This window comes from Thalassophryne amazonica, chromosome 10, assembly GCF_902500255.1.
Source record: "Thalassophryne amazonica chromosome 10, fThaAma1.1, whole genome shotgun sequence".
Classification (NCBI taxonomy): Eukaryota; Metazoa; Chordata; class Actinopteri; order Batrachoidiformes; family Batrachoididae; genus Thalassophryne; species Thalassophryne amazonica.
The window spans coordinates 22,574,679-22,595,606 of record NC_047112.1 but is presented as its reverse complement, the minus strand read 5'-3'; the positions used below and the strand labels follow the sequence as shown (position 1 = coordinate 22,595,606).

The 20,928-nt window shown below is 38.0% G+C and overlaps 2 protein-coding genes across 3 annotated transcripts in view; one reads left to right on the top strand and one right to left on the bottom strand.

Moving 5' to 3' along the window:
- Positions 1 to 565, bottom strand: part of LOC117518431 (phosphoglucomutase-1-like) — a 70,757-nt gene extending 70,192 nt beyond the window's left edge. The window contains exon 1 of one of the 2 annotated variants that reach the window (XM_034179549.1): positions 295 to 565. In XM_034179549.1, coding sequence (XP_034035440.1) covers positions 295 to 412 — 118 coding nt within the window. In that variant the 5' untranslated portion in view covers positions 413 to 565. The remainder of the gene's footprint in view (positions 1 to 294) is intronic. The other variant, XM_034179551.1, reaches the window with a different exon arrangement.
- Positions 280 to 20,711, top strand: si:dkey-148h10.5 (uncharacterized protein LOC107988039 homolog). Its single transcript, XM_034179552.1, has 8 exons — positions 280 to 373; positions 6,007 to 6,037; positions 6,227 to 6,299; positions 8,153 to 8,207; positions 11,363 to 11,441; positions 11,692 to 11,779; positions 12,974 to 13,027; positions 20,548 to 20,711. Exons 2-8 carry the CDS (start codon positions 6,020 to 6,022, stop codon positions 20,598 to 20,600), a joined length of 420 nt encoding a protein of 139 aa, XP_034035443.1. The 5' UTR covers positions 280 to 373; positions 6,007 to 6,019; the 3' UTR covers positions 20,601 to 20,711.
- The last annotated feature ends 217 nt before the right edge of the window (positions 20,712 to 20,928 follow it).

The following is a 20,928-nucleotide window of genomic DNA, read 5'->3' as shown; positions in this document are numbered from 1 at the left end:
GCGGTGAATGCGCTTGGTTTCAGTTCAGAAGGCTCCGGGTTCAAATCCCACCCCTGCCACATTTCTGCATGTAATGTGGAGTTGCGTCAGGAAGGGCATCCGGCGTAAAACTTGTGTCAATTCAACATGCAGATCCACCTTGGATTTGCTGTGGCGACCCCAAGTGCAAACAAGGGAGCAGCCAAAGGGACTTTACTTTTTACCTATTTTACCTTTAAACTGCCAGACATGTAGCATATTGACAACTATAGTATGAACACTATGTAACCACATATACAGTTGTTAATACTTTACCTCGGTAAAGCTGGTGTTTCGATGAGATATTTGTCAGACTGGATTTGAACACGGACAGGTAAGCAGCTCTGCATTGAAGGTAGAAATCCTCGTCATTTTCTAACTGTTGAAAAGACATTTTTGTGTTCACCAGTTGTTTAGCTAGCTCTCGCTTCAGCTTCCAGCTACATTAATTTACGCCAGTTAACGTAACTTTAACGTGTACAAGCGATACTTTAGTTTACGTTCTAGCCAAGGTGTGACTTGCAGCAGCTGCTCGCTGCTGCTAGCTGTTGCTAGGGAACCAAAACTACTCAGTGCGCCTCAATAAACGACACGGAAGAAACAAATGTGAAAGGTTCCTAAAGCGATGCAAAGCTATTTTCTACAAGACAAAAATCCTTTATAACTGCATGACATCAAAAAGAAAACCATAAAAAAGTATTTAGCATCAGTTTCAGAAAGCGTGCTGGGTTTCTTGGTGGGTTTTAAAAGAGCGGACATCTCTTTTAGACGAACACTTTGAACGCAGCCGGAGAAAATACCGTGAGTAACTTTTAAAAAAGATTGTCTTCCTTTTCTTGTGTGTCATTACAAAAACATGGCAATGGCAGGAAATATGCCAACCCAAAATTAATCCCGTGACACTCGTTGAAATCGTTTATCAACACAAATGGTCAGTTTCTATTTCTTTATAAATACAAGGATTTGCTGGTTTTCTCCATCTTATCTATTTGCAATCACGTCTTTTTTTTTCTTTTTTAGATTGTTGGGGGAGCTCTCGACAAACCTGAATTTGATGGGGGATTTTTATCACTCACACGGCTTTTTGATTACTTAATTTTAACTTTAATTTTTTTGTAATTCAAAATTTAAGGTCCAATATTACAATAAATAAAATGCCAAACCTGCGGAGGTGGTTGTTGTTTTTTTGTTTGTTTGTTTTTTTGCCCCCTACATAGTCAGGGTCAGAATCAGAAAAAGGGGCTTAAATAAAGATCTTCAGGCATTTTAGAGTAAAAGTGGCAAACAACTTTTGCGCTGAATCCATTTTTGCTGTTTGCCAAGCTGTACCTCCCATGTGGAACCCAGTAGGGGGCGCTTTTTGTAAAAAATTGCAAAAGTTGTCAAGTGAACTTTTCTAAGGGTATTTTTTGCCCTGAATCCATTTTTGGTGTTTGCCAAGCTGTACCTCGTATGTTGAAGTCAATACAGCCCAAAATCTGGGATGACCAGGAAATTCAGGAAATTCCACATTTTACAGTTTTATATCATGTGTGACAACAATAATCAAGTGTAGTTGGTTATTTTTGGTGGATGTGACATTGATAACTGAAATTTAATTTTTCATTGTAGTCATTAAAATATATTATTTCATCCCCATATTTCAAGCAGACAAATAGAATATCTAAAATTTTCCAGGACATGATATAACATTCTGTTTAGTGTTGTGAAACTGTGGGTTTTAAATTGATTTTTATTTGGTGATGAGATCATATTTGAGAATCTTTATTTAATCTTTATTTTAATTTATTTAATCTTTATTTAATCTAATTGTTTACAGTTTTATGTTAATATGTTCAACCATTATCCTAGTTAAATTACATTATTTACTCTTCATCATTTACATGTCCATGTGGATATACAACTAGTTTAAAGATTGTAATTTCATCTAACTAAATGTTTCTTTTGGTTTATTTATGCAAAATATTTTCTAAGAAAGATTGGTTGCATATATGGTATATTGCTGCCTCCAGCATGATGTTAATGTTCTTTCGTGTATGTACAAAATAAAAGGTCAGTGTTCACCAGGAATGTTGTAGGATACTGTATGTCTGATGTGTTTTAATTATTATGTTTGTTTCCTGTACCCAATAAATCTTATATCACAATATAAACTGTTTTTTTAGCCAGAACTGAGATATCTGCTGTATAAATACAGTATTAGCCTATTAGGTGGCCGTTCTGTTGAGATACACATAAGAGTTACAGCTTGGCAAACTGCAAAAATTGATTCAGCAGAAAAAATACCCTTAGAAAAGTCCACTTGCCAACTTTTGCAGAAAGTCTATTTGCTCACTCAGAAACGCCTGAAGCCCTTCATGCCTCCTGTACACATTTTGGTGATTCTGACCTGGGCTATACAGTCTAGTGACTTGTTTATTCCAGATGACAATGTGGGATATATTCTGACAAATAGACATTAAGGGATGGCCACCGAGACCATTAATTTTGGCAACAATCTTTATTTTATCATGGAAATTTGTAAGTAAGTCCCTTCGGCTGCTCCCTTGTTTGCACTTGGGGTCGCCACAGCAAATCCAAGGTGGATCTGCATGTTGAATTGGCACAGGTTTTATGCCGGATGCCCTTCCTGACGCAACTCCACATTACATGGAGAAATGTGGCAGGGGTGGGATTTGAACCCGGAGCCTTCTGAACTGAAACCAAGCGCATTAACCACTTGGCCACCACCCCCTTTATCATGGAAATTTGTACATTACCTCAAGGTCTGTTTTTGAGATTTCCTTTCATCCAATTAAAGCCAAATTTGGTACTAATCTAGCTAAGGGATATATGCAACTCTCTGCAATTTCACTTTTTGAAGATGTACACGTTTTATACTCAAAATAATCAAAAAATGTTCAGAATAATAGTAATGCTATGTGACTAAAAAGATTAATCCAGGTTTTGAGTATATTTCTTATTGTTACATGGGAAACAAGGTACCAGTAAATTCAGTAGATTCTCACAAATCCAACAAGACCAAGCATTCATGATATGCACACTCTTAAGGCTATGAAATTGGGCTATTAGTAAAAAAAAGTAGAAAAGGGGGTGTTCACAATAATAGTAGTGTGGCATTCAGTCAGTGAGTTTGTCAGTTTTGTGGAACAAACAGGTGTGAATCAGGTGTCCCCTATTTAAGGATGAAGCCAGCACCTGTTGAACATGCTTTTCTCTTTGAAAACCTGAGGAAAATGTGACATTCAAGACACTGTTCAGAAGAACAGCATAGTTTGATTAAAAAGTTGATTGGAGAGGGGAAAACTTATACGCAGGTGCAAAAAATGATAGGCTGTTCATCTACAATGATCTCTAATGCTTTAAAATGGACAAAAAAACAGAGACGCGTGGAAGAAAATGGAAAACAACCATCAAAATGGATAGAAGAATAACCAGAATGGCAAAGGCTCATCCATTGATCAGCTCCAGGATAATCAAAGACAGTTACCTGTAAGTGCTGTGACAGTTAGAAGACGCCTGTGTGAAGCTAATTTATTTGCAAGAATCCCCTGCGAAGTCCCTCTGTTAAATAAAAGACGTGCAGAAGAGATTACAATTTGCCAAAGAACACCTCAACTGGCCTAAAGAGAAATGGAGGAATATTTTGTGGACCGATGAGAGAAAAAATTGTTCTTTTTGGGTCCAAGGGCCGCAGACAGTTTGGAGACGACCCCCAAACTCTGAATGCCAGCCACAGTTCACAGTGAAGAAAGTGAAGCATGGTGGTGCAAGCATCATGATATGGGCATATTTCTCCTACTATGGTGTTGGGCCTATATATCGCATACCAGGTATCATGGATCAGTTTGGATATATCAGAATACTTGAAGAGGTCATGTTGTCTTATGCTGAAGAGGACATGCTCTTGAAATGGGTGTTTCAACAAGACAATGATCCCAAGCACACTAGTAAATGAGCAAAATCTTGGTTCCAAACCAACAAAATTATTGCCTCGCAGATGTGAAGAAAGCATGAAAACTGTGGTTATACAACTAAATACTAGTTTAGTGATTCACAGGATTGCTAAAAAGCAGTGTGAACATAATAGTTTTGAGTTTGTAGCGTCAACAGCAGATGCTGCTATTATTGTGAACACCCCCTTTTCTACTTTTTTTTTACTAATAGCCCAATTTCATAGCCTTAAGAGTGTGCATATCATGAATGCTTGGTCTTGTTGGATTTGTGAGAATCTACTGAATCTACTGGTACCTTGTTTCCCATGTAACAATAAGAAATATACTCAAAACCTGGATTAATCTTTTTAGTCACATGGCACTATTATTCTGAACACTACTGTATGACCTGCTTTGTGATGTCATCAGATTGGTTCCATGCCATTATTATGCATCACCATGCCTATGATCTGATCCAATATAAATTTACTTTATTTGAGGAGACAATATGATTTTAGAAAAAAAAAGCTAATTTGATAAAACATTAAAAAATAACAAAATATGTTTTTGGAAAACAGGCAACTTGATGAAACATTAAAAAAGCAACACTTTGTCTCTCACCAAATGTACAAACACTACGGCCCATTTTGAATTCTGAAAATGTTCTGGGATCTACCCACAGAGCTGTATAGAAGTACCAACCTAAACCGTTCACCATAATTTTGACTGACACGATAAAGATAAATTATTTCCATATATATTATATTAAACTATGACAGCTAAAGCAAGAATAACATGTTACTTAAATCCTATTGTTTAGCTTAGTTTAGTTTTATTTGTCTCAAACAATAAACAGACATAATGAAGTGCAATACATAGTAGGGGTGGTAGCCAAGTGGTTAATGTACTTGGTTTCAGTGCGGAAGGTTCCCGGTTCGAATCCCACCCCTACCACATTTCTCCATGTAATGTGGAGTTGCGTCAGGAAGGGCATCCGGCGTAAAACTTGTGCCAATTCAACATGCAGATCCACTTTGGATTTGCTGTACAAAAAACAAGGGAGCAGCCGAAGGGACTTACTAATGAAGTGCAATACATAGAAGCTAAAGCACAAAGTACATCGCTTAATCTTAATCATAATAAAAAAAATTGGCTTTATTACTTTTGAATACATTTTTAAAATACTATAGCTATACAGTTAGTTGGAGGACTTTAATAGATGACTGTGAAATACTTCAAACTCACTCACTCATCTTAACCGCTTTCTCAACGGGGTCACGGGGAGTGGGGTGAGTGGAGCCTATCCCAGCAGTCACAGGGCGTGAGGCAGGGCCACACACAGACAATCAAATACATTCACATGCACAATTTAAAGTTTCCAATCCACCTAACCTGTATGTGTTTGGTTGTGGGAGGAAGCCGGAGCATCTGGAGGGAACCCACGCAAACACGGGGAGAACATGCAAACTCAACACAGAAAGGACACAGGTGGGAATCAATCTCATGACATCAAACTATTTTGCTCAATACCATTTTCAATTTAACAACCCATGTGTGTTCAATGAGCTTGTCAAATATAACAGTGAAAATATGGATACTTGACTGAAATATTCAGGCGAAGAAAGATGTGATGGGAAATCAAATGGTCAAACTCAAGAAAACTTACTAGTCTGAGGATGTCACAATTAATCCCCACCGGTCGAATTTTAGTTTTCATTTTAAATAATCTTGTCAGTCGCAGATATTTGTTCATTAAATTGAAGGTTGAAGTCTGTTAATCTGTTAATTGCTGTGGCAACTATGAACTGTTCACATGTTTGTCCACAGAATTACTTTTTAAAAAATTTGGCAGCATTTAAACATCAATTAATATGATGCATTTTGCTGTACATGCAGATCTACACACCTAAACATAGATGTGTGGTATTTTACATCTGTTTTATGATACTGACACTGGAATGTTGTCAGATTATCTGCTGAAGTTTGAATAGCTTTTCATATATAATTCTTTATTAAGTGTGATAGTACATTTGTGTTTTTCTAATAGTATTAGAAGAGCTCTGAAGATGGACAGTGCCCAAGGTGTAAGTAAATAAACTATCCTGACTGCCACTGCAATCATTTGTTGACATCCACATACTGCCATCATATTTTTGTGTAAACAGTGTTTAAAATGTGAACTTATAGGCTTAATTCTTAAATGGTTGACTCACTGTTCACATCTTGAAAGAATTCAGTTTATTGCTATTTTGTCTTCTGTCTTTCCTAAAAAGCATAAAGCATCTAAAACACCTGTACTGGAAAAAAAAAATCTTCCAAAGATGGGCCTGGAAAGTTCTCAAGCAGGTGTGTTTAACACATAGAATTGTTGTATAATCAGGGACCAGATCGCAGAAGACGTCTGATTTATTTTAAAAAAAATGACACATACTGTAGACTGTGAAGTCTACAGTATGTCATTTGTTACTTGGCTACATCACAGGATAAATGATTTTATTGTCAGCCCATGAGATCATGCATTTTCATTTTCTGAACAAGTTTTGTGAAGATTTCCTTGACTTCCCCCAGAATTACCTGAAGAAACATTATTGTGAAGACTGCAACTCAAATCCAAAAAAACTTTATCCAAGTTCTACTAGGCATAAAAATTCTCAGTGGTATTTCATAACTGATTACACACAACAGCCTCAATTATATAACACGTCAAAAGAACTACGCCTCACTGTTTAAAAAGGTCTTTCTCCAAGATTAACATGCAGGCATGTACCATCAAATCCCTGTAGCTGATTGGTTACTGAGCACTGACACAATTGATCACATGACATCATTCTTTAGTTTGCCTCATATGTTGTAAAATAAAAAAACAATAGGAGTTTTTGTGTTATTTTCTCAAATGTTCTTTCAGTTGTGAGCTGAGCAGCTTGGTATTGAAACTAATTTTCCAGTTTTGGGGGAAAAAATTGTTCTTTTTGATGTCATATTGTGCACCTTTTTTTAGAACCCTTAAAATGTGTCACCAGGGGTCTTAAAATCTGATGTCTGTAACCAAAAAATACTCACAAGATACTGAAGTATTCCAAATACCAAACATTAAAAAAAAACCCACCTGTCCCTGTACCTCTTGCTTTAAATGTACATGCATCCAGAGAGTATTCACAGCACTGCACTTTTTCCATATTTTTTAAAGTTACAGCCATAATCCAAAATGGATGAAATAAATTTTTTTCCTCAAAATTTTCCACACAGTACCCCATAATGACTGTAAATTTTTTTTAGATGTTTGTAAATGTATTTAAAAAACTCTAAGAAATCACATGTACATAAGCCTTTACCATGAAGATCAAAAAACTGAGCTCACGTGCATCCTGTTTCCACTGATAATCATTGAGATGTTTGTACAGTTTACCTGAAGTTCACCTGGTGTAAATTCAGTTGATTGGACATGATTTGGAAAGACACACACCTGCCTACATACAAGGTTCCACAGTTGACAGTGCATGTATGTAGAATTTTAAGGGGAAAAATTAATTTACTCCAAATAAGACCGTAACATAAAATGTGGAAAAAGTGAAGCACTATGAATACTTTCTTGCTGTACTGCTTACCTTGTCCCCTCCATGACAGACTACGTGGGCATGACGTCTGCCAGAATTGTAAAACTAGCTGTTTCAGGCCTGAATATAGATCGAAACAGGGTAGTTTCTACATGTGCAAACCTAGAGTTGTTTGAGATGAAACGTCAATATTTAACTGAAAAATGGTGATTAAAAATTAAAATTAAAGCTTTAAAAGTGCAACACTAGGAACTTTAATAAATTCAGGCCCAAATTCAGTGTGCATATAACCTAAACACAAGTGAGCCGACCATGTCCAGATTTTGTACTGTAATCTGTGTAGAGAAATCATTGAACCCTAAGTAAGGAACAGTATGTTTGACGTGTACACTAAACCTGTCATCAGCAGATGCAAAAGTGTGCTGCTGGCAACAAGATGAGCTCCAAGTGACACATTTGTACATATTCAGCAATGCTGTGTGGGACCTGGGAGTTGTCTTTTTGTTTTAGGACTTTTGATGTATAGGACATACTGTGTTTAAGGTAGTAAACATTACTTTTATTACAGAAAGCAGTAAGTTGAATATGTTGTATGCTTGTGTTGATGTCACTGTGTTAATAAGGATGTGGTTCCTAAATCAACAGGCAAAGCCAAAGTGACCAAAAGTGAACAAAAAGTCCCACCAACAGAGTTAGAAAAGTAAGTATGTGTGTGACAGATTTGATTATCTTGCTGATATTCTGCAGAAGGCCACCGACTGTATAAAGAAGAGAGTTAGAGGGTTACAAAGAACTGGCTTTTATGACTTACTATATTTCAATTGCCACACTTTCCTGATGGTCATAATGACTTATCAGGTTTTAATGACAGGAGACACAGAATGACGGAGATTCATCATTGGCCAAATTATCAGTGATTTACATAGCACTAAAAATAGTTGTATAAGAGTCACTTAACACAAGAACCATTTCCTTAGCCAAGGCAGACATTTGCTGTCTGGCCCATCGATCAAGACAAGTATTAGTTTTTAATTTTATAGTGCTGTCACTAATACGTTACATGAGCTCAGTTTACAGTACATTCATAAAGCTCAGCTGGTTCAGAGTGCTGTTTCAATTTATTGTAATGTGAAAAATAATTGTAATTGTGGAAAATGAAATTACTGTGTGGAATTCATTTATGTCTCTTTTACGTATATACTAAATTAAGAAGCTCTAAGTGTTAAAAGCCTTAAGAGTAACATGAATGCAGGAGAAATTGCTCCAAACTACCTTGACCCCCCGCCCCCCCCCCCGCTCCAAAAAACACCAAAAAAACTAAAACATACGAGGAACGAAAGAAATACAAGTACAAATTCTAACAATAGATTATTCATTATATATTTTGAGCCAGAATAAACAAAAAGTTGGACAGTCCTGAAAATTTTTATTTAGTTTTTGGTGAGCCCAAAAATTTGTACATCATGTTAACTGCCTTCATTTATATAAATTGGGCTTTTTTTTAAGGCTAAATTCAGTAATCTGCATTTGACTAATGCAAGCATTTTAAATATTAAACCCCTTGTAACTTCTTATATAAGTTGCTGTTTGCTTGCAAACGTTCACTCATTGGCCATTTTATTAGGTACGCCTTGCTAGTACTGTGTTGGACCACCTTTTGCCTTCACAGCTGCTTTAATTCTGAGTGGCATAGATTCATCAAAGTGTAGGAAGCATTCCTCAGAGAAGTTGGTCCGTATTGACATGATGGAATCACACAGTCGCCCATTCAACCAGTCTGTCCATTCTCCTCTGACCTCTGACACAGACAGGGCATTTTTGTCCTAACAGCTGCCGCTCACTGGATATCTTCTCTTTTTGGGACTATTCTCTGTAAATCCTAGCAATGGTTGTGAGTGAAAATTCCAGTAGATCAACAATATTTGAAATACTCAGACCAACTCATGTGGCACCAACAACCATGCCACATTCAAAGTCACTTAAATCTCCTTTCTTCCCCATTCTGATGCTCAGTTTGAACTTCAGCAAGTCCTGTTCATGACATCTCGATGCCTAAATTCATTGAGTTGCTGCCATGTGATTGGCCGATTAGCCATTTGTGTTAAAAAGCAATTGAACAGGTGTACCTAATAAAGTGGCCGGTGAGTGTATGTCGTCACATCAAGTTAATTAGCGAGGTTGTTACACACCAGTTTATGGAAGAAGAAGATGTAAACTGTGATTTACAGCTGTAATTACATTTGTAATTACAAGAAAAGTGAGGTGAAATGAAAAATACACAGACAAGTTAAATTATTCAAGGAAAGCAATAATGGGCAATGGTGGACACAGCTAACCTAAAAGTTCTCTTCAGTAACCGCTAATCCACTAACTGAAAAGTTAACTGTGTTAAGGCTAAACTGATAAACCGTGAACCACCAACTGTTATACAAATTTAGCTTTATCTTTGTTTTTTTATCCGCCCCTCCGATATGAAATACAGGGGGATATAGCCATCAGCATGTCCGTCTATCTGTTCATCTGTTTTTGCTTGTTCGCGCGATCTCAAGAACCAGTTGACCAATTTAATTCATATTTAGCATAAGGGTGTACTTGGGTGAACCCCGACACTTTTTATTTGTGGGCACGGGGGGCTATGTCATCTCCTGATGACTTTTTTTCTCTTTTTTTTAGCTCTAAAACACTGAAAAAGAAACCTAAATAGCTAAAATCTTAATGCTGACGTGTAAACATGGCTGTTCTCAAAAAAGTTTACCATGCAAAGATCAGATAATGATTAAGATGGACATACATAAGTAAATGAAGAAATGAATCGGTCGTTCCCATTCAGCTTACTGTTTACTCACAGTACAGAAATGATTAAACAAATTAGAAATATTAAGAAATAAAAATTCACTTGAAAATAATTGTAATAATCTCATGCAGGCTTGAGTTCCTGCATCTCCATCTCCTCAAGGTGATGCTTGTTGCCTTTACGCCTTTACGCAATGCCAGTTTCACTTATTGGATTAGTGTATTCATGCCAACAGGAACAAATGATGGTTTTAGGGATTAAAAAAGTTTTTGACCATTCAACTTTATTAAAAAAACGTTGAAGATCAACTAAATTTAATGAAAGCTAATTGGTTCATGGGTGGCACTGTGACTTAGCGGTTAGCGCTGTTGCCTCACAGCAAGAAGGACATGGGATCGCATCCCACCTGTGCCTTTCTGTGTGGAGTTTGCATGTTCTCCCCGTGTTTGCATGGGTTAAACTCCAGGTGCTCCAGCTACTTCCCACTTCCAAAGACATGCAGGTTAGGTGAATTGGTGACTCTAAATTGGCCGTAGGTGTGTGAATGTGTTTGTTTGTCTATATGTGGTCCTGCGAAAAACTGGCATCCTGCCCAGGGTGTACCTCGCCTCATGCCCTATGGCTACTGGGATAGGCTTCAGCCCCCCCGTGACCCTTGATTGGAGTAAGCGGGTAAAGAAAATGGATTGATGGATAATTGGTCTGCCCATGGTTCTCAAAGTTAGCTGAAAAGCTAATCCTCTAACAAAAAACTTAGCATCGCACTTTATTTGATTAGCTTAACTGTGCCCACCACTACAGATAAGTCATTGAGGAATCTATCAGCAACACTGGCCACGAAAGCAACTGGCAACAAAGGTTCACAAGCAACTTGATAGGTCTGTTTGTCTTTAGGTTATGGTCAGAACCTAATATTTCAGAGTTGAATATGCAGTAGTTTTTAAAGCGTTAGAGGAACTTTTTCAAACCGACTGACTGACTCAGTTACTGCAGGGAATATGTAGGATTGTGAACATGTCAGCGTTGTAGCCTCACCTAACACTGTCTTCTTCTTGAGCCAGATTGGACTCCCTGAGATCTAAACTGGAACAGTCGCTGGATGAATTCATCAAGGCCAGGAAAGAGCTAGAGGAAATACTCGTGAGAGAGATTCTTCCTTTGCTCTTAAATCTTTGCAATAGCCGGAAATGTCTCGGACTCCATCGCATCGTCACATTGAGCGATGATGGCCATGTTAAACACTGAAGACTCATTTCTGAAATTGCGATTCCTTTCCGAATAGCTGCATGCAGGGATGTGATTTCTTTCTTTGTTCATCTGTTTCTGATACAGTTTTGCTGCCTTCATCCCTTTCTCAATCCTCCTTTCCTTGTTCCTGTGTGTTAATTAGCCAGCAGAGGGCAGCAACGAACAAGGACAACTTGGTCCCAGAAGTTCTGCTGAATTGAAAACAGAATTAAAAAGACACAGAGAGCTGAGTGAGTACGCAAAACAGTGACGGTGCTGAACTTGACGAGGGATGCCTGATCCGAGACACTGCATGAATGTCAACACTGATAGTCACCTTACTGTGCAGATCACGTACAGTCAGATCTATAAGCAGACAGACTGACAATTACAGCCAATTTTATTCACAGTATCTCTGTTTTTAGAGGTGATAATTAAATTTACAGTAAGGATTACACTTCTTTACAGCCAGTTTTCTAAAAAATGAGCATTTTCAAGGAAATTGTCACTTCAGTCATTAAGAAATCCTAACAGTATGGTGCTGTATGGTAAATTTTTTGACAATCAGCGCTACTCAAAAAGTGGCTGTGAGGGAAGCCACAAAGACGCCCATGACAACTCTGAAGGAGTTATAGGCTTCTGTGATAGTGATCGGAGAAACTGCAGAGTGCAACTTGTGTCTGTTGAATTAATAGTTACACAGCTTTGTGATAGAGGGGCACAGAGAAGGACTTTTTTAAATATGAGATACAGTTTCCCTGAAGCCACATGAATACTGCAGTATACATTTAATCTGTTTTCATGCATGAGTATGAACAATAATCCTTATATTTAGTTTGGTCAGTTACTGTAGAGATTGAGAGACTGTGTGTAAAAATAGCTGCAATTTCTACATTTTCAATGCAATATTTTTGTTAAACCCCTTGAATTAAAAGCTAAACTACACTTCAAAAATATCTTGTTTCATTTCAGCTCCATTGTGGTTGGTCCACTAAGGCAAAATTACACAAATTGTGATGCTGTATCAACATGATTTGTATGCATCCTGTATTTTTTTTTTTTGAATCACTCTTTGGGGTATGATCCTCTCTGCCTATAGTTACAAAATGACACTTAACAAGTTAGAATTAATTTCGAAATACCAGTAACTGGTGTTAATTTACAGTGTAAAGGCTAATTAAAATTTTAAGAAACAAACAGTATTGTGTTGGTTTTGTACTTGGCCAATACTTAAATAGTGTCAGAATCATTATCTGGTGAGAAATGGGAAACTGTTTTCTGCTTCAATTTTCATTGTCAAAAATGGGTGTCAGATTAAAGTAAAAAAAAAAAAAAACTACACTTAATGTTTTCATTGCATTCATTAAAAAGCATTAATTGTGTAACCCTGTGAGGATAAGACTCTTGCTCTCATTTGTAATCCCCCCCCCCCCCCCCCCCTTCAGCATCTAGAGTTGAGTCTGATTTGAGAAGAAAAACTCCCAGGATTCACTTACAAGGTATTTAATGTCACTACAGATTCAGTCAGTGGAGATATCTCAGTCATCAGGGCAATAAAAGCCAACACCATTATGACTGTCACCAACTGGTGGAGGAGAGTGATCAGAATTCTTACCCCATCCACACCGTTTATAATTATATGCAGAATATCATGTAGATTTATTGCAAACACTAAATCACAACACATTGGAAATAACAGGGAAGTTTGGATTCAGACAGCATTTGGCATATCTTGATGCAGATTACAAATCTCACCAGGAACACAAACCAAAAATCACTGAGTTTGCCCTCATCTGTCAGTTCAAGCTACACACTGTTTGAGCATGCAAAACAACATTATTTAGGCAAGATAATTGTATTGAGCCTAATTAGCCATTAGCTGTTTTACAGAAGTTTACCCTGGGAACTAACTGGACTTCGAGTATGTGCAAGTGATAAACCAGGAGACAGTATCTATACTACTCTTAATATTATAATACAGCCTTAATCTGAGCTGGCTTTGAACAAAATATTGACCAGAGGGTGTTGAAAATTGGAAAAATTAGATCCAGCATGGTAGTAAAGATACAGGTTCACACCAAAACCACCAAATTCACAACTCGTGTGTGTGTGTGTGAGAGAGAGAGAAAATGAAAATATTTATGATAGATGAATTTGGTGGCCACCTTGAACATTGGGTATTATCTTTGATTTCAAAATGGCCAATCAAGCAGTTTGGTAAAGTATAGCTACACTTGGGAATCCCTGTGCCAAATTTAGTGCTTCTGTCATCAGTTGGTATGATTTTGCTACAAAATTGAACTTCAAAGGTCCTTTATTAAATTTCTTCTGAGAATCAAATGTGTGTGGTCTGATTCTGAGTCATGTGTGTGGTCTGATTCTGAGTCCTGAGCGCTGACCACTACAGTACGGAATCAGTAGGTCAGATGAGGAAGCTGCTATGTTGATACAGTCGCCCAGAAAGGGCATATCTATTTTGCCTTTCATATTTTGCAGTGCAGCTGGAAGGAAAAAGAAGAGGAATCAGTGGTTGCTCCCCTATATGCTGTTGACTGGGTTCTAGTGCAGGCTAGCAAGTTTGAGAATGCTCCTTTTTGGGACGTGGAGGATCATACATATTGCTTAAGCAAGGGAGCATGAATCCCTGTCGCCAAAGAAGACAAAATGTGAAGGGAGACAAAATTGTGACTGGTGAAGGCATAATGCAATCTGCAACCTCACCACTAGATGACACTAAATCATAATTTCTGTATCTTTAATGTATGGAATTGTACTGCATTCACTTGATAAATTTATTTTTTGGTTTGTTTTTCGGAGTAATTGTGTTTTTTCTGAGTAATTTATTTTGTCTGTTTTTTGGAATAATTATTTCTGTTTTTCTGAATAATTTATTTTTTGTCTGTTTTTTGGAATAATTATTTCTGTTTTCTGAGTTTTTCTGTTTTTCAGAGTAATTTATTTTTCTCAGTTTAGAGAGCATTTGAAGACATTCATTCATTGAGAGCTCGATTTGGTAACAAACATGACATTGTGCAGTTTAATCAAGTTTTACTTTGATCTGGGTTTAAGACACTGGGAGATTGTCCTGTCTATAAGTATATAATGGTATTATCATTAGTTTGTCGACTCAGGTTTGTCGACGCAGGCACCTGAAAAACAGAACAACAACAAAAAAATAACTCTGAAAAACAGGAAAATAATTACTAAGAAAAACTGGAAAAAATATACCCCCCCCCCCCAAAAAAAAAACTAGTTAAAAAACATGAAAAAGGTAAAAAAAAAAAAAAACAAAAAACAAAAAACTTAAATAAATTATTCAGAAAAACAAACCAAAAAATAAATTACTCAGAAAAACACAAATAATTACTCTGCAAAAACAAGCCAAAAAATACATTTATCAAGTGAATGCGATACGCTTCCGTATTAATGAGCCATCCATCCATTTTCCTCAACTCATCCTTTTGAGGTATTGTGGGAGGGGCTAGTGCTTATCCCAGCATACAGTGGGTGAGAGTTGTCTACTTCAGATCTTGCATCCAGGCTAAAGACACAGCCAGCCATTCTCACATTCCCACCGAGTTATTTTAGAGTTTTAAATTAGCTTAATAACTGTGTATCAAAACCATAATTCTCCAAACGGCTCATGGATCTTGAAATTTGTCCTGTTTGACAACTTTTATTTTTTATTTAGATGGATACTCTACAGTGGGTCATTTTCTTGGCTTGTGAAGATTGTATCTTTTTTATTTTCATAAGAGAAGATCTGTGAACTTTGTCGTCTGATTTCTGGGTCTCAAAGCATGCGAGTCATTAGTTTTCATGTTGTCAGACTGTTTGATTGCATGATGACCAAAAAGATACATGGTCACGAGGCCTGTTTGATTGCCATGGACATCCCATCAGCTACTGCTACGCTAGCCCATTAGCGTGTTCTTTTTTTGAACCGTATCAATGGGAGTTTTGTTTGAGTTGCTCAGACAATCGTGTGCTCTAAGACATTCGGAGGAAAACGTTTTGTTATGGCTATACAAAAAAGCCAATGACTGGATTTCCTAAGGAAAAAAATAAATAATTTAATCATTTTAGGCAGATATTCTGCCTGCAGCAAAGCAATTCTTGTGATCCAATCACACAATGGTGACTTGTGGAAAATGAATAGGGGTTACTGTCAGAACTCCAGCTTGTTTTCTGATAAGGTTGTTAGAAATTATTTTAATTAGTTCCAGTAAGGGAGCTGAACAAACACGTAGTATTGTAGATCCACACCCCAGGAATGTCACATTTTTTGTCACATGGTGCAGCTGTGAAAATTTATTAGTTTTGCACCAACCTCCTTACAACAACAGACCACAACGGAAAAGCAGAGAGCTGAGAGAAGTGGCCTTCTGTGTACATCGAAACATGTTTTTAAAGTAAACAAATTATTATTCAAGACTGCATAAGATTTTAGGTCTGTCTGCTGGAAGCACACAATCTGGACAGATGAGCTTGAGGATACCTTGAGGAAGCCTTGATGAACAAAGTACATGTGTACAAAAACACCTCCTGACTCCTCTTTGTCTTTCTCTGTGATTATATTTATGAATCACTAGAACAATCGTTTAGTCTGTGAAATCGGAGAAACCACTTTTTCCTAACAGGATATTTATGGAGAGACGCTGTGATTCCATATGACTGCATGAAACAATTACTTCAGCTACACTCAGTGGGTGAGCACAGCTAATTTAAAGGTTAGCTTTGATATTAAATAAGATATATTGATGACCAAAAATGCAAAATAATGTGGGAAAATAATTTTCACAATCTAATTAGGCTTTACCACCTGCATATTTTTCAGTCTTCCAAACACAGTCTTGTATGTTCAGCCAATCAGTAGCTTGGAGACACCAAACGTGGATGATCAGGCTTGGTTAGAACATCCATGTAGGTGGTCTCTGAGAGCGAATTTGTGCTCCTCTGTAGTGTTCGCCGTTAGAATTACACTCAATTTCCACACTACAATTTGTTAATTTTGAGAATAAAAGTTCCATTGGGGTCACCACAAATCCAGGAAAAGGCGTTTTGCACAATCAGATTCTACACTCTGGAGTTATTCCTCCTGTTTAGACAGTTGCGTAAATCCTCAAGTAGATTTAAACCCCAAACACAAATCCTCCAGTTCCATTTTCCCGGCCATGTCATCCTCTTTTCTGCCTTACGCCACAATACTGCTGTGTTGCTTTAAAAGTACTTTTCTTATCATCATCCGTTAATGTTAACAAAAGTTTCGGTAAGCATTCTAAAGAAGCCGCTTCTGGTGAGCGATCAGGCTCAAGGCGAGCATAAATCCTCTGGGTATAGTCCAGACCTTGCAAATACCCGCAGCGGCTGTATGTGCTGATGACTACAAAATTGAAAAAGAAAGGCTCTAATAATTCTGAGGCAGGTTTCCCTCAGCACTAGGTATTGATTATTTGTGTGTGGTGAGAGATTTGGAAAATTCAATTAAAGAAGTTGTGCAAAGGATTCATAAATTCTGGCCCTCCGACCGACATCGAGACACAGTTATGCTCTAAATCAATGCTGCACTTCACAATATATTTTCTTAGAAACATAAAAATAAATAACATTTAAACAGTTCTGCTTAATACAGAAACACATTTTATTTTCTCTGAAGCTTTTTAGTAACAGTCAAGTACTGACTTGTGCAGGTCTTCACCCTGATAATGTATTTTTATTGCAATTTTCTCCATAGAAAAATCCCATATAATGTGAATTTTGAGATGACAAAATGAGGGGAAAGGGGACGGCTCAGCAGAGTAAAAATTGATCAGACCATAGATGGGGCCATGCTGGGAAAGATTTGTATGTCAGCTGTAATGGGCTGTATTAAACAGAAGATTCCTTAAGATTCCATAAAAGTGATGATGCTGTGTCGCAGGTCGTGGGCTCATGGCCCAGGCGGCGCTCAACCTCGGGCACATCAATCGTTAGAGGCCTCACAGACAGACGCCACCTACCTGCAGGAAGTTTTATGCTTTCTGATTGAACACGCGTTTGCAATTAAAGGAGAGGGTTATATATTATGCTGTTTTTGTCCAACTGAAGCCGGTGGCTTTCGATCGACAACATGGGTTGCAGAGTATGCAGTCTCTTCCAGAGTGATTTCTGACACGGTAAATGCCATTGCATTGTGTTTTAGGACACACACACGTGTACACACAAAACCCTATACTGTTGAATACTAATGTAGAAGGCCTATTGGTAACATCAGCACTGAATGAATTGGGGAATGTGAATAGGTGTGGGATGAATTCATGCAGTGTCAAAAAAGGAAAATAAGTATTTGAACACCCTGCAATTTTGCAAGTTCTCCTACTTAGAAATCATGGAGGGGTCTGAAATTTTCATCTTAGGTGCTTGTCCACTGTGAGAGACATAATCTTAAAAAAAAAAGAAATACGGAAAGGCCTCTTATCTGGGGGCTGGGCCCCGCCCTCGTGTGGCTCGGTGGTTCCTACCTTGTGCTTTGGATTTGGTTGCGGTGGCTCCTTTGCTCCCCGTCCTTGCCGCCGCTTGTTCCCACTCTCGGGGGCCGTGGCCCTGGTGGCGTGGTTCTGGCACCTTCGGGCCGCTCTCCTGTTGGTTTGCTGTGCTGCCCAGTGGCTCTGGGGGCTGCCTTTCCTGGCCCCTGTGCCCTTCTGCTGCCCCTTTTCTCTTGGCTCCCCCGGGGCCCTGCGCCCTGGACCCACTTCTGTTGGTGCTCGCGGGCGGCCACGTGGCTTCTGACGTGCCAGAGTGGTCCATGTCATATGGTAAGGTTCTGTACTCTTGTCTTGGCCCAACACACCAGCCACATTAGTGATCGTATATTTAGCTGTGATCTGGGTCTCTGTGTGTGGATGGTTGAGTGTTTGTGGCCGTCACCACAATTCGGTTTTTGGGTGCTCTTAAGGGGATTAACACTACGGTGTTCTGGATTAGGGTATGGATGCTCACTAATTAGACAACAGACTGTTGCTATCACTGTTTGTTCATGTGTGGTTGTTTGTCCTGGTATGTCGTATGGTTGGGGCCCCGTCTCCTCGGTGTCTCACTTCACAGTGATTGTCTTCACCACTTGTCTCTCGTTCTTGTCTGTCTTTGTGTTGTTTTGGTGGTCAGCCCTTCCTGATAGAAGTTGTCGGTTGGCTTTGAGTAGGATGTTGTAGGCTGATTGGGAAGGGCGGATGGGGGTCACACACACACCACATTCACTCATGCACTACATACCTAATGTCTTGCAAGAATAAATTGCATATATGGGTATTAATGTTCATAAATAGTTCTGCCAGTGTGGCATTTACCATTACGATATATGCAGACAGGGGGAAAAAAAACCAAAGCATTTCAAGGTCCTGGAGTGGCCTGGCCAGTCTCCAGACCTGAACTCAATAGAAAATCTTAGGGAGCTGAAACTCCAAACCTGAAAGATTTGGAGATCTGTATGGAGGAGTGGACCAAAATCCCTGCTGCAGTGTATGAAAACCTGGTAAATAACTACAGGAAATGTTTGACCTCTGTAATTGCAAACAAAGGCTACTGTACCAAATATTAACATTGATTTTCACAGGTGTTCAAATACTTATTTGCAGCAGTAACATACAAATAAATTATTAAAAAATCATACATTGTGATTTCCGGATTTTTTTTTTTTTTTTAGATTATGTCTCTCACAGTGGACATGCACCTAAGATGAAAATGTCTGACCCCTCCATGACGTCTGCGTGGGAGAACTTGCAAAATTGCAGGGTGTTCAAATACTTACTTTCCTCACTGTGTGTATATGTGTGTGTGTGTGTATATATATATATATATATATATATATATATATATATATATATATATATATATATATACACACTGTATATATGAAACTGATTTGACCTTTATGGCTATTTCAAGCCATAAAGTTGTGAATAATTAAAGGTGTGATCACTGAGTAGCAGCGGTATGTCGGTGTCAGCCCCACTAACAGAGGTTGCAAGCTGCTGTGGACCCCATACATACTATCGAGTAGACTTGACAATACGTCACACCCCCGCGCGAGAGTGGGAAAACATCAGGTTTACAAAAAAAAATGAGCCACTGAATGTTGCTGTTTGTGTTGTGACATGGACAAGATGAGGGACTATAATCAGTGAACTGGGCATTATTGCGCTGCACTTATGAGTTATATAACAGTACATTGTGTGACATGTACAAAATGGGAAAAATATAATCAAGGTTATGGTCATGCTGCACAGATTGGATGGTACTATGCATGTTGTGACATGTTTGGTAGTTTTAAATATAATTATATGTTGGATTGTTCAGAAAATAAAGAAAGGTAGAACAGTTGGTAAGAATACTGTCAAAGATTATATAATGGCTGAGTGGATCTTTGTCATTTGATTGGTGCTTTGTATGTCACGTGACATGGATTATTCATCCCATTTGTATTGCATTGCATTTATCGTGCAAATTTGGTTCCATACATTTTGTACCATTGCACACTGCAATGGTACAAATGGCACGGTATAAGTAAATTGAACTTAAGGGCAGCACAGTGGTTTAGTGGTTAGCACTGTTGCCTCATAGCAAGAAGGCCATGGTTCGATTCCCACCTACGGAGTTTGCATGTTCTCCTCATGTTTGCTTGGGTTTCCTCCCACAGTTAAAAGACATGCAGGTGAATTTGAAAATTTATAATTGTCCAGGTCTCCCTTGCAAAAGAGGTCTTGATCTCACTGGGACTAACCTGGTTAAATAAAAATTCATATCTATGAATATTGTAAAACAAATAAATATGTCAATTGATAATCCAGCATACTACAGAGGAGGGTTAAATGAAAATATGTAACTTTAATGATTTTCCGCTCATAGTTTGCATAGATATGGAGCTAACAACCCAGATTACTGAATATTTAGCACAAATGTATTTTTTAATGAAGTGTTGTTATCTATATATCTGTATGTATATATTTAAAAAAATGACTTGATTTCATTGCTCCTTTTTCAGGTGCAGTGAGGAAAGGTAGCTCCTATGATTTTCTGAAGTCCATTATGAGCTGAGATATGGATATGAATCTCTACCCAACTCCAACCTTTTCACCATTGCCTTTGTTGGTTTTTGACCAGGAATACTTAATAAATGAGATGCGTCTGGTCTGAAACAGAGACCAATTACTTTTGGAGCAGATCCTCCACATCGGGTGAAGCAGACATTTAATAAGAATGCTTAAACAACAACAACAAATTTAAGTTGGCTTTTGTACTTGTCTGGTTTGTGTATTGCTTATCCAGGTGTACAGTCGCAAAATCAAACTGGTATCCATTTAATTTCAGTATACACAGAACTACAATACTTAATAAAAAATTATTTTGATGTTAAAAAAAAAAC

Excerpts from the sequence above, each read along its gene's own strand:
- si:dkey-148h10.5 (XM_034179552.1), top strand. Across the intron at positions 6,300-8,152 it reads CCTGGAAAGTTCTCAAGCAG|GCAAAGCCAAAGTGACCAAA; the intron begins GTGTGTTTAACA and ends CTAAATCAACAG. Across the intron at positions 11,442-11,691 it reads AAGAGCTAGAGGAAATACTC|CCAGCAGAGGGCAGCAACGA; the intron begins GTGAGAGAGATT and ends TGTGTTAATTAG.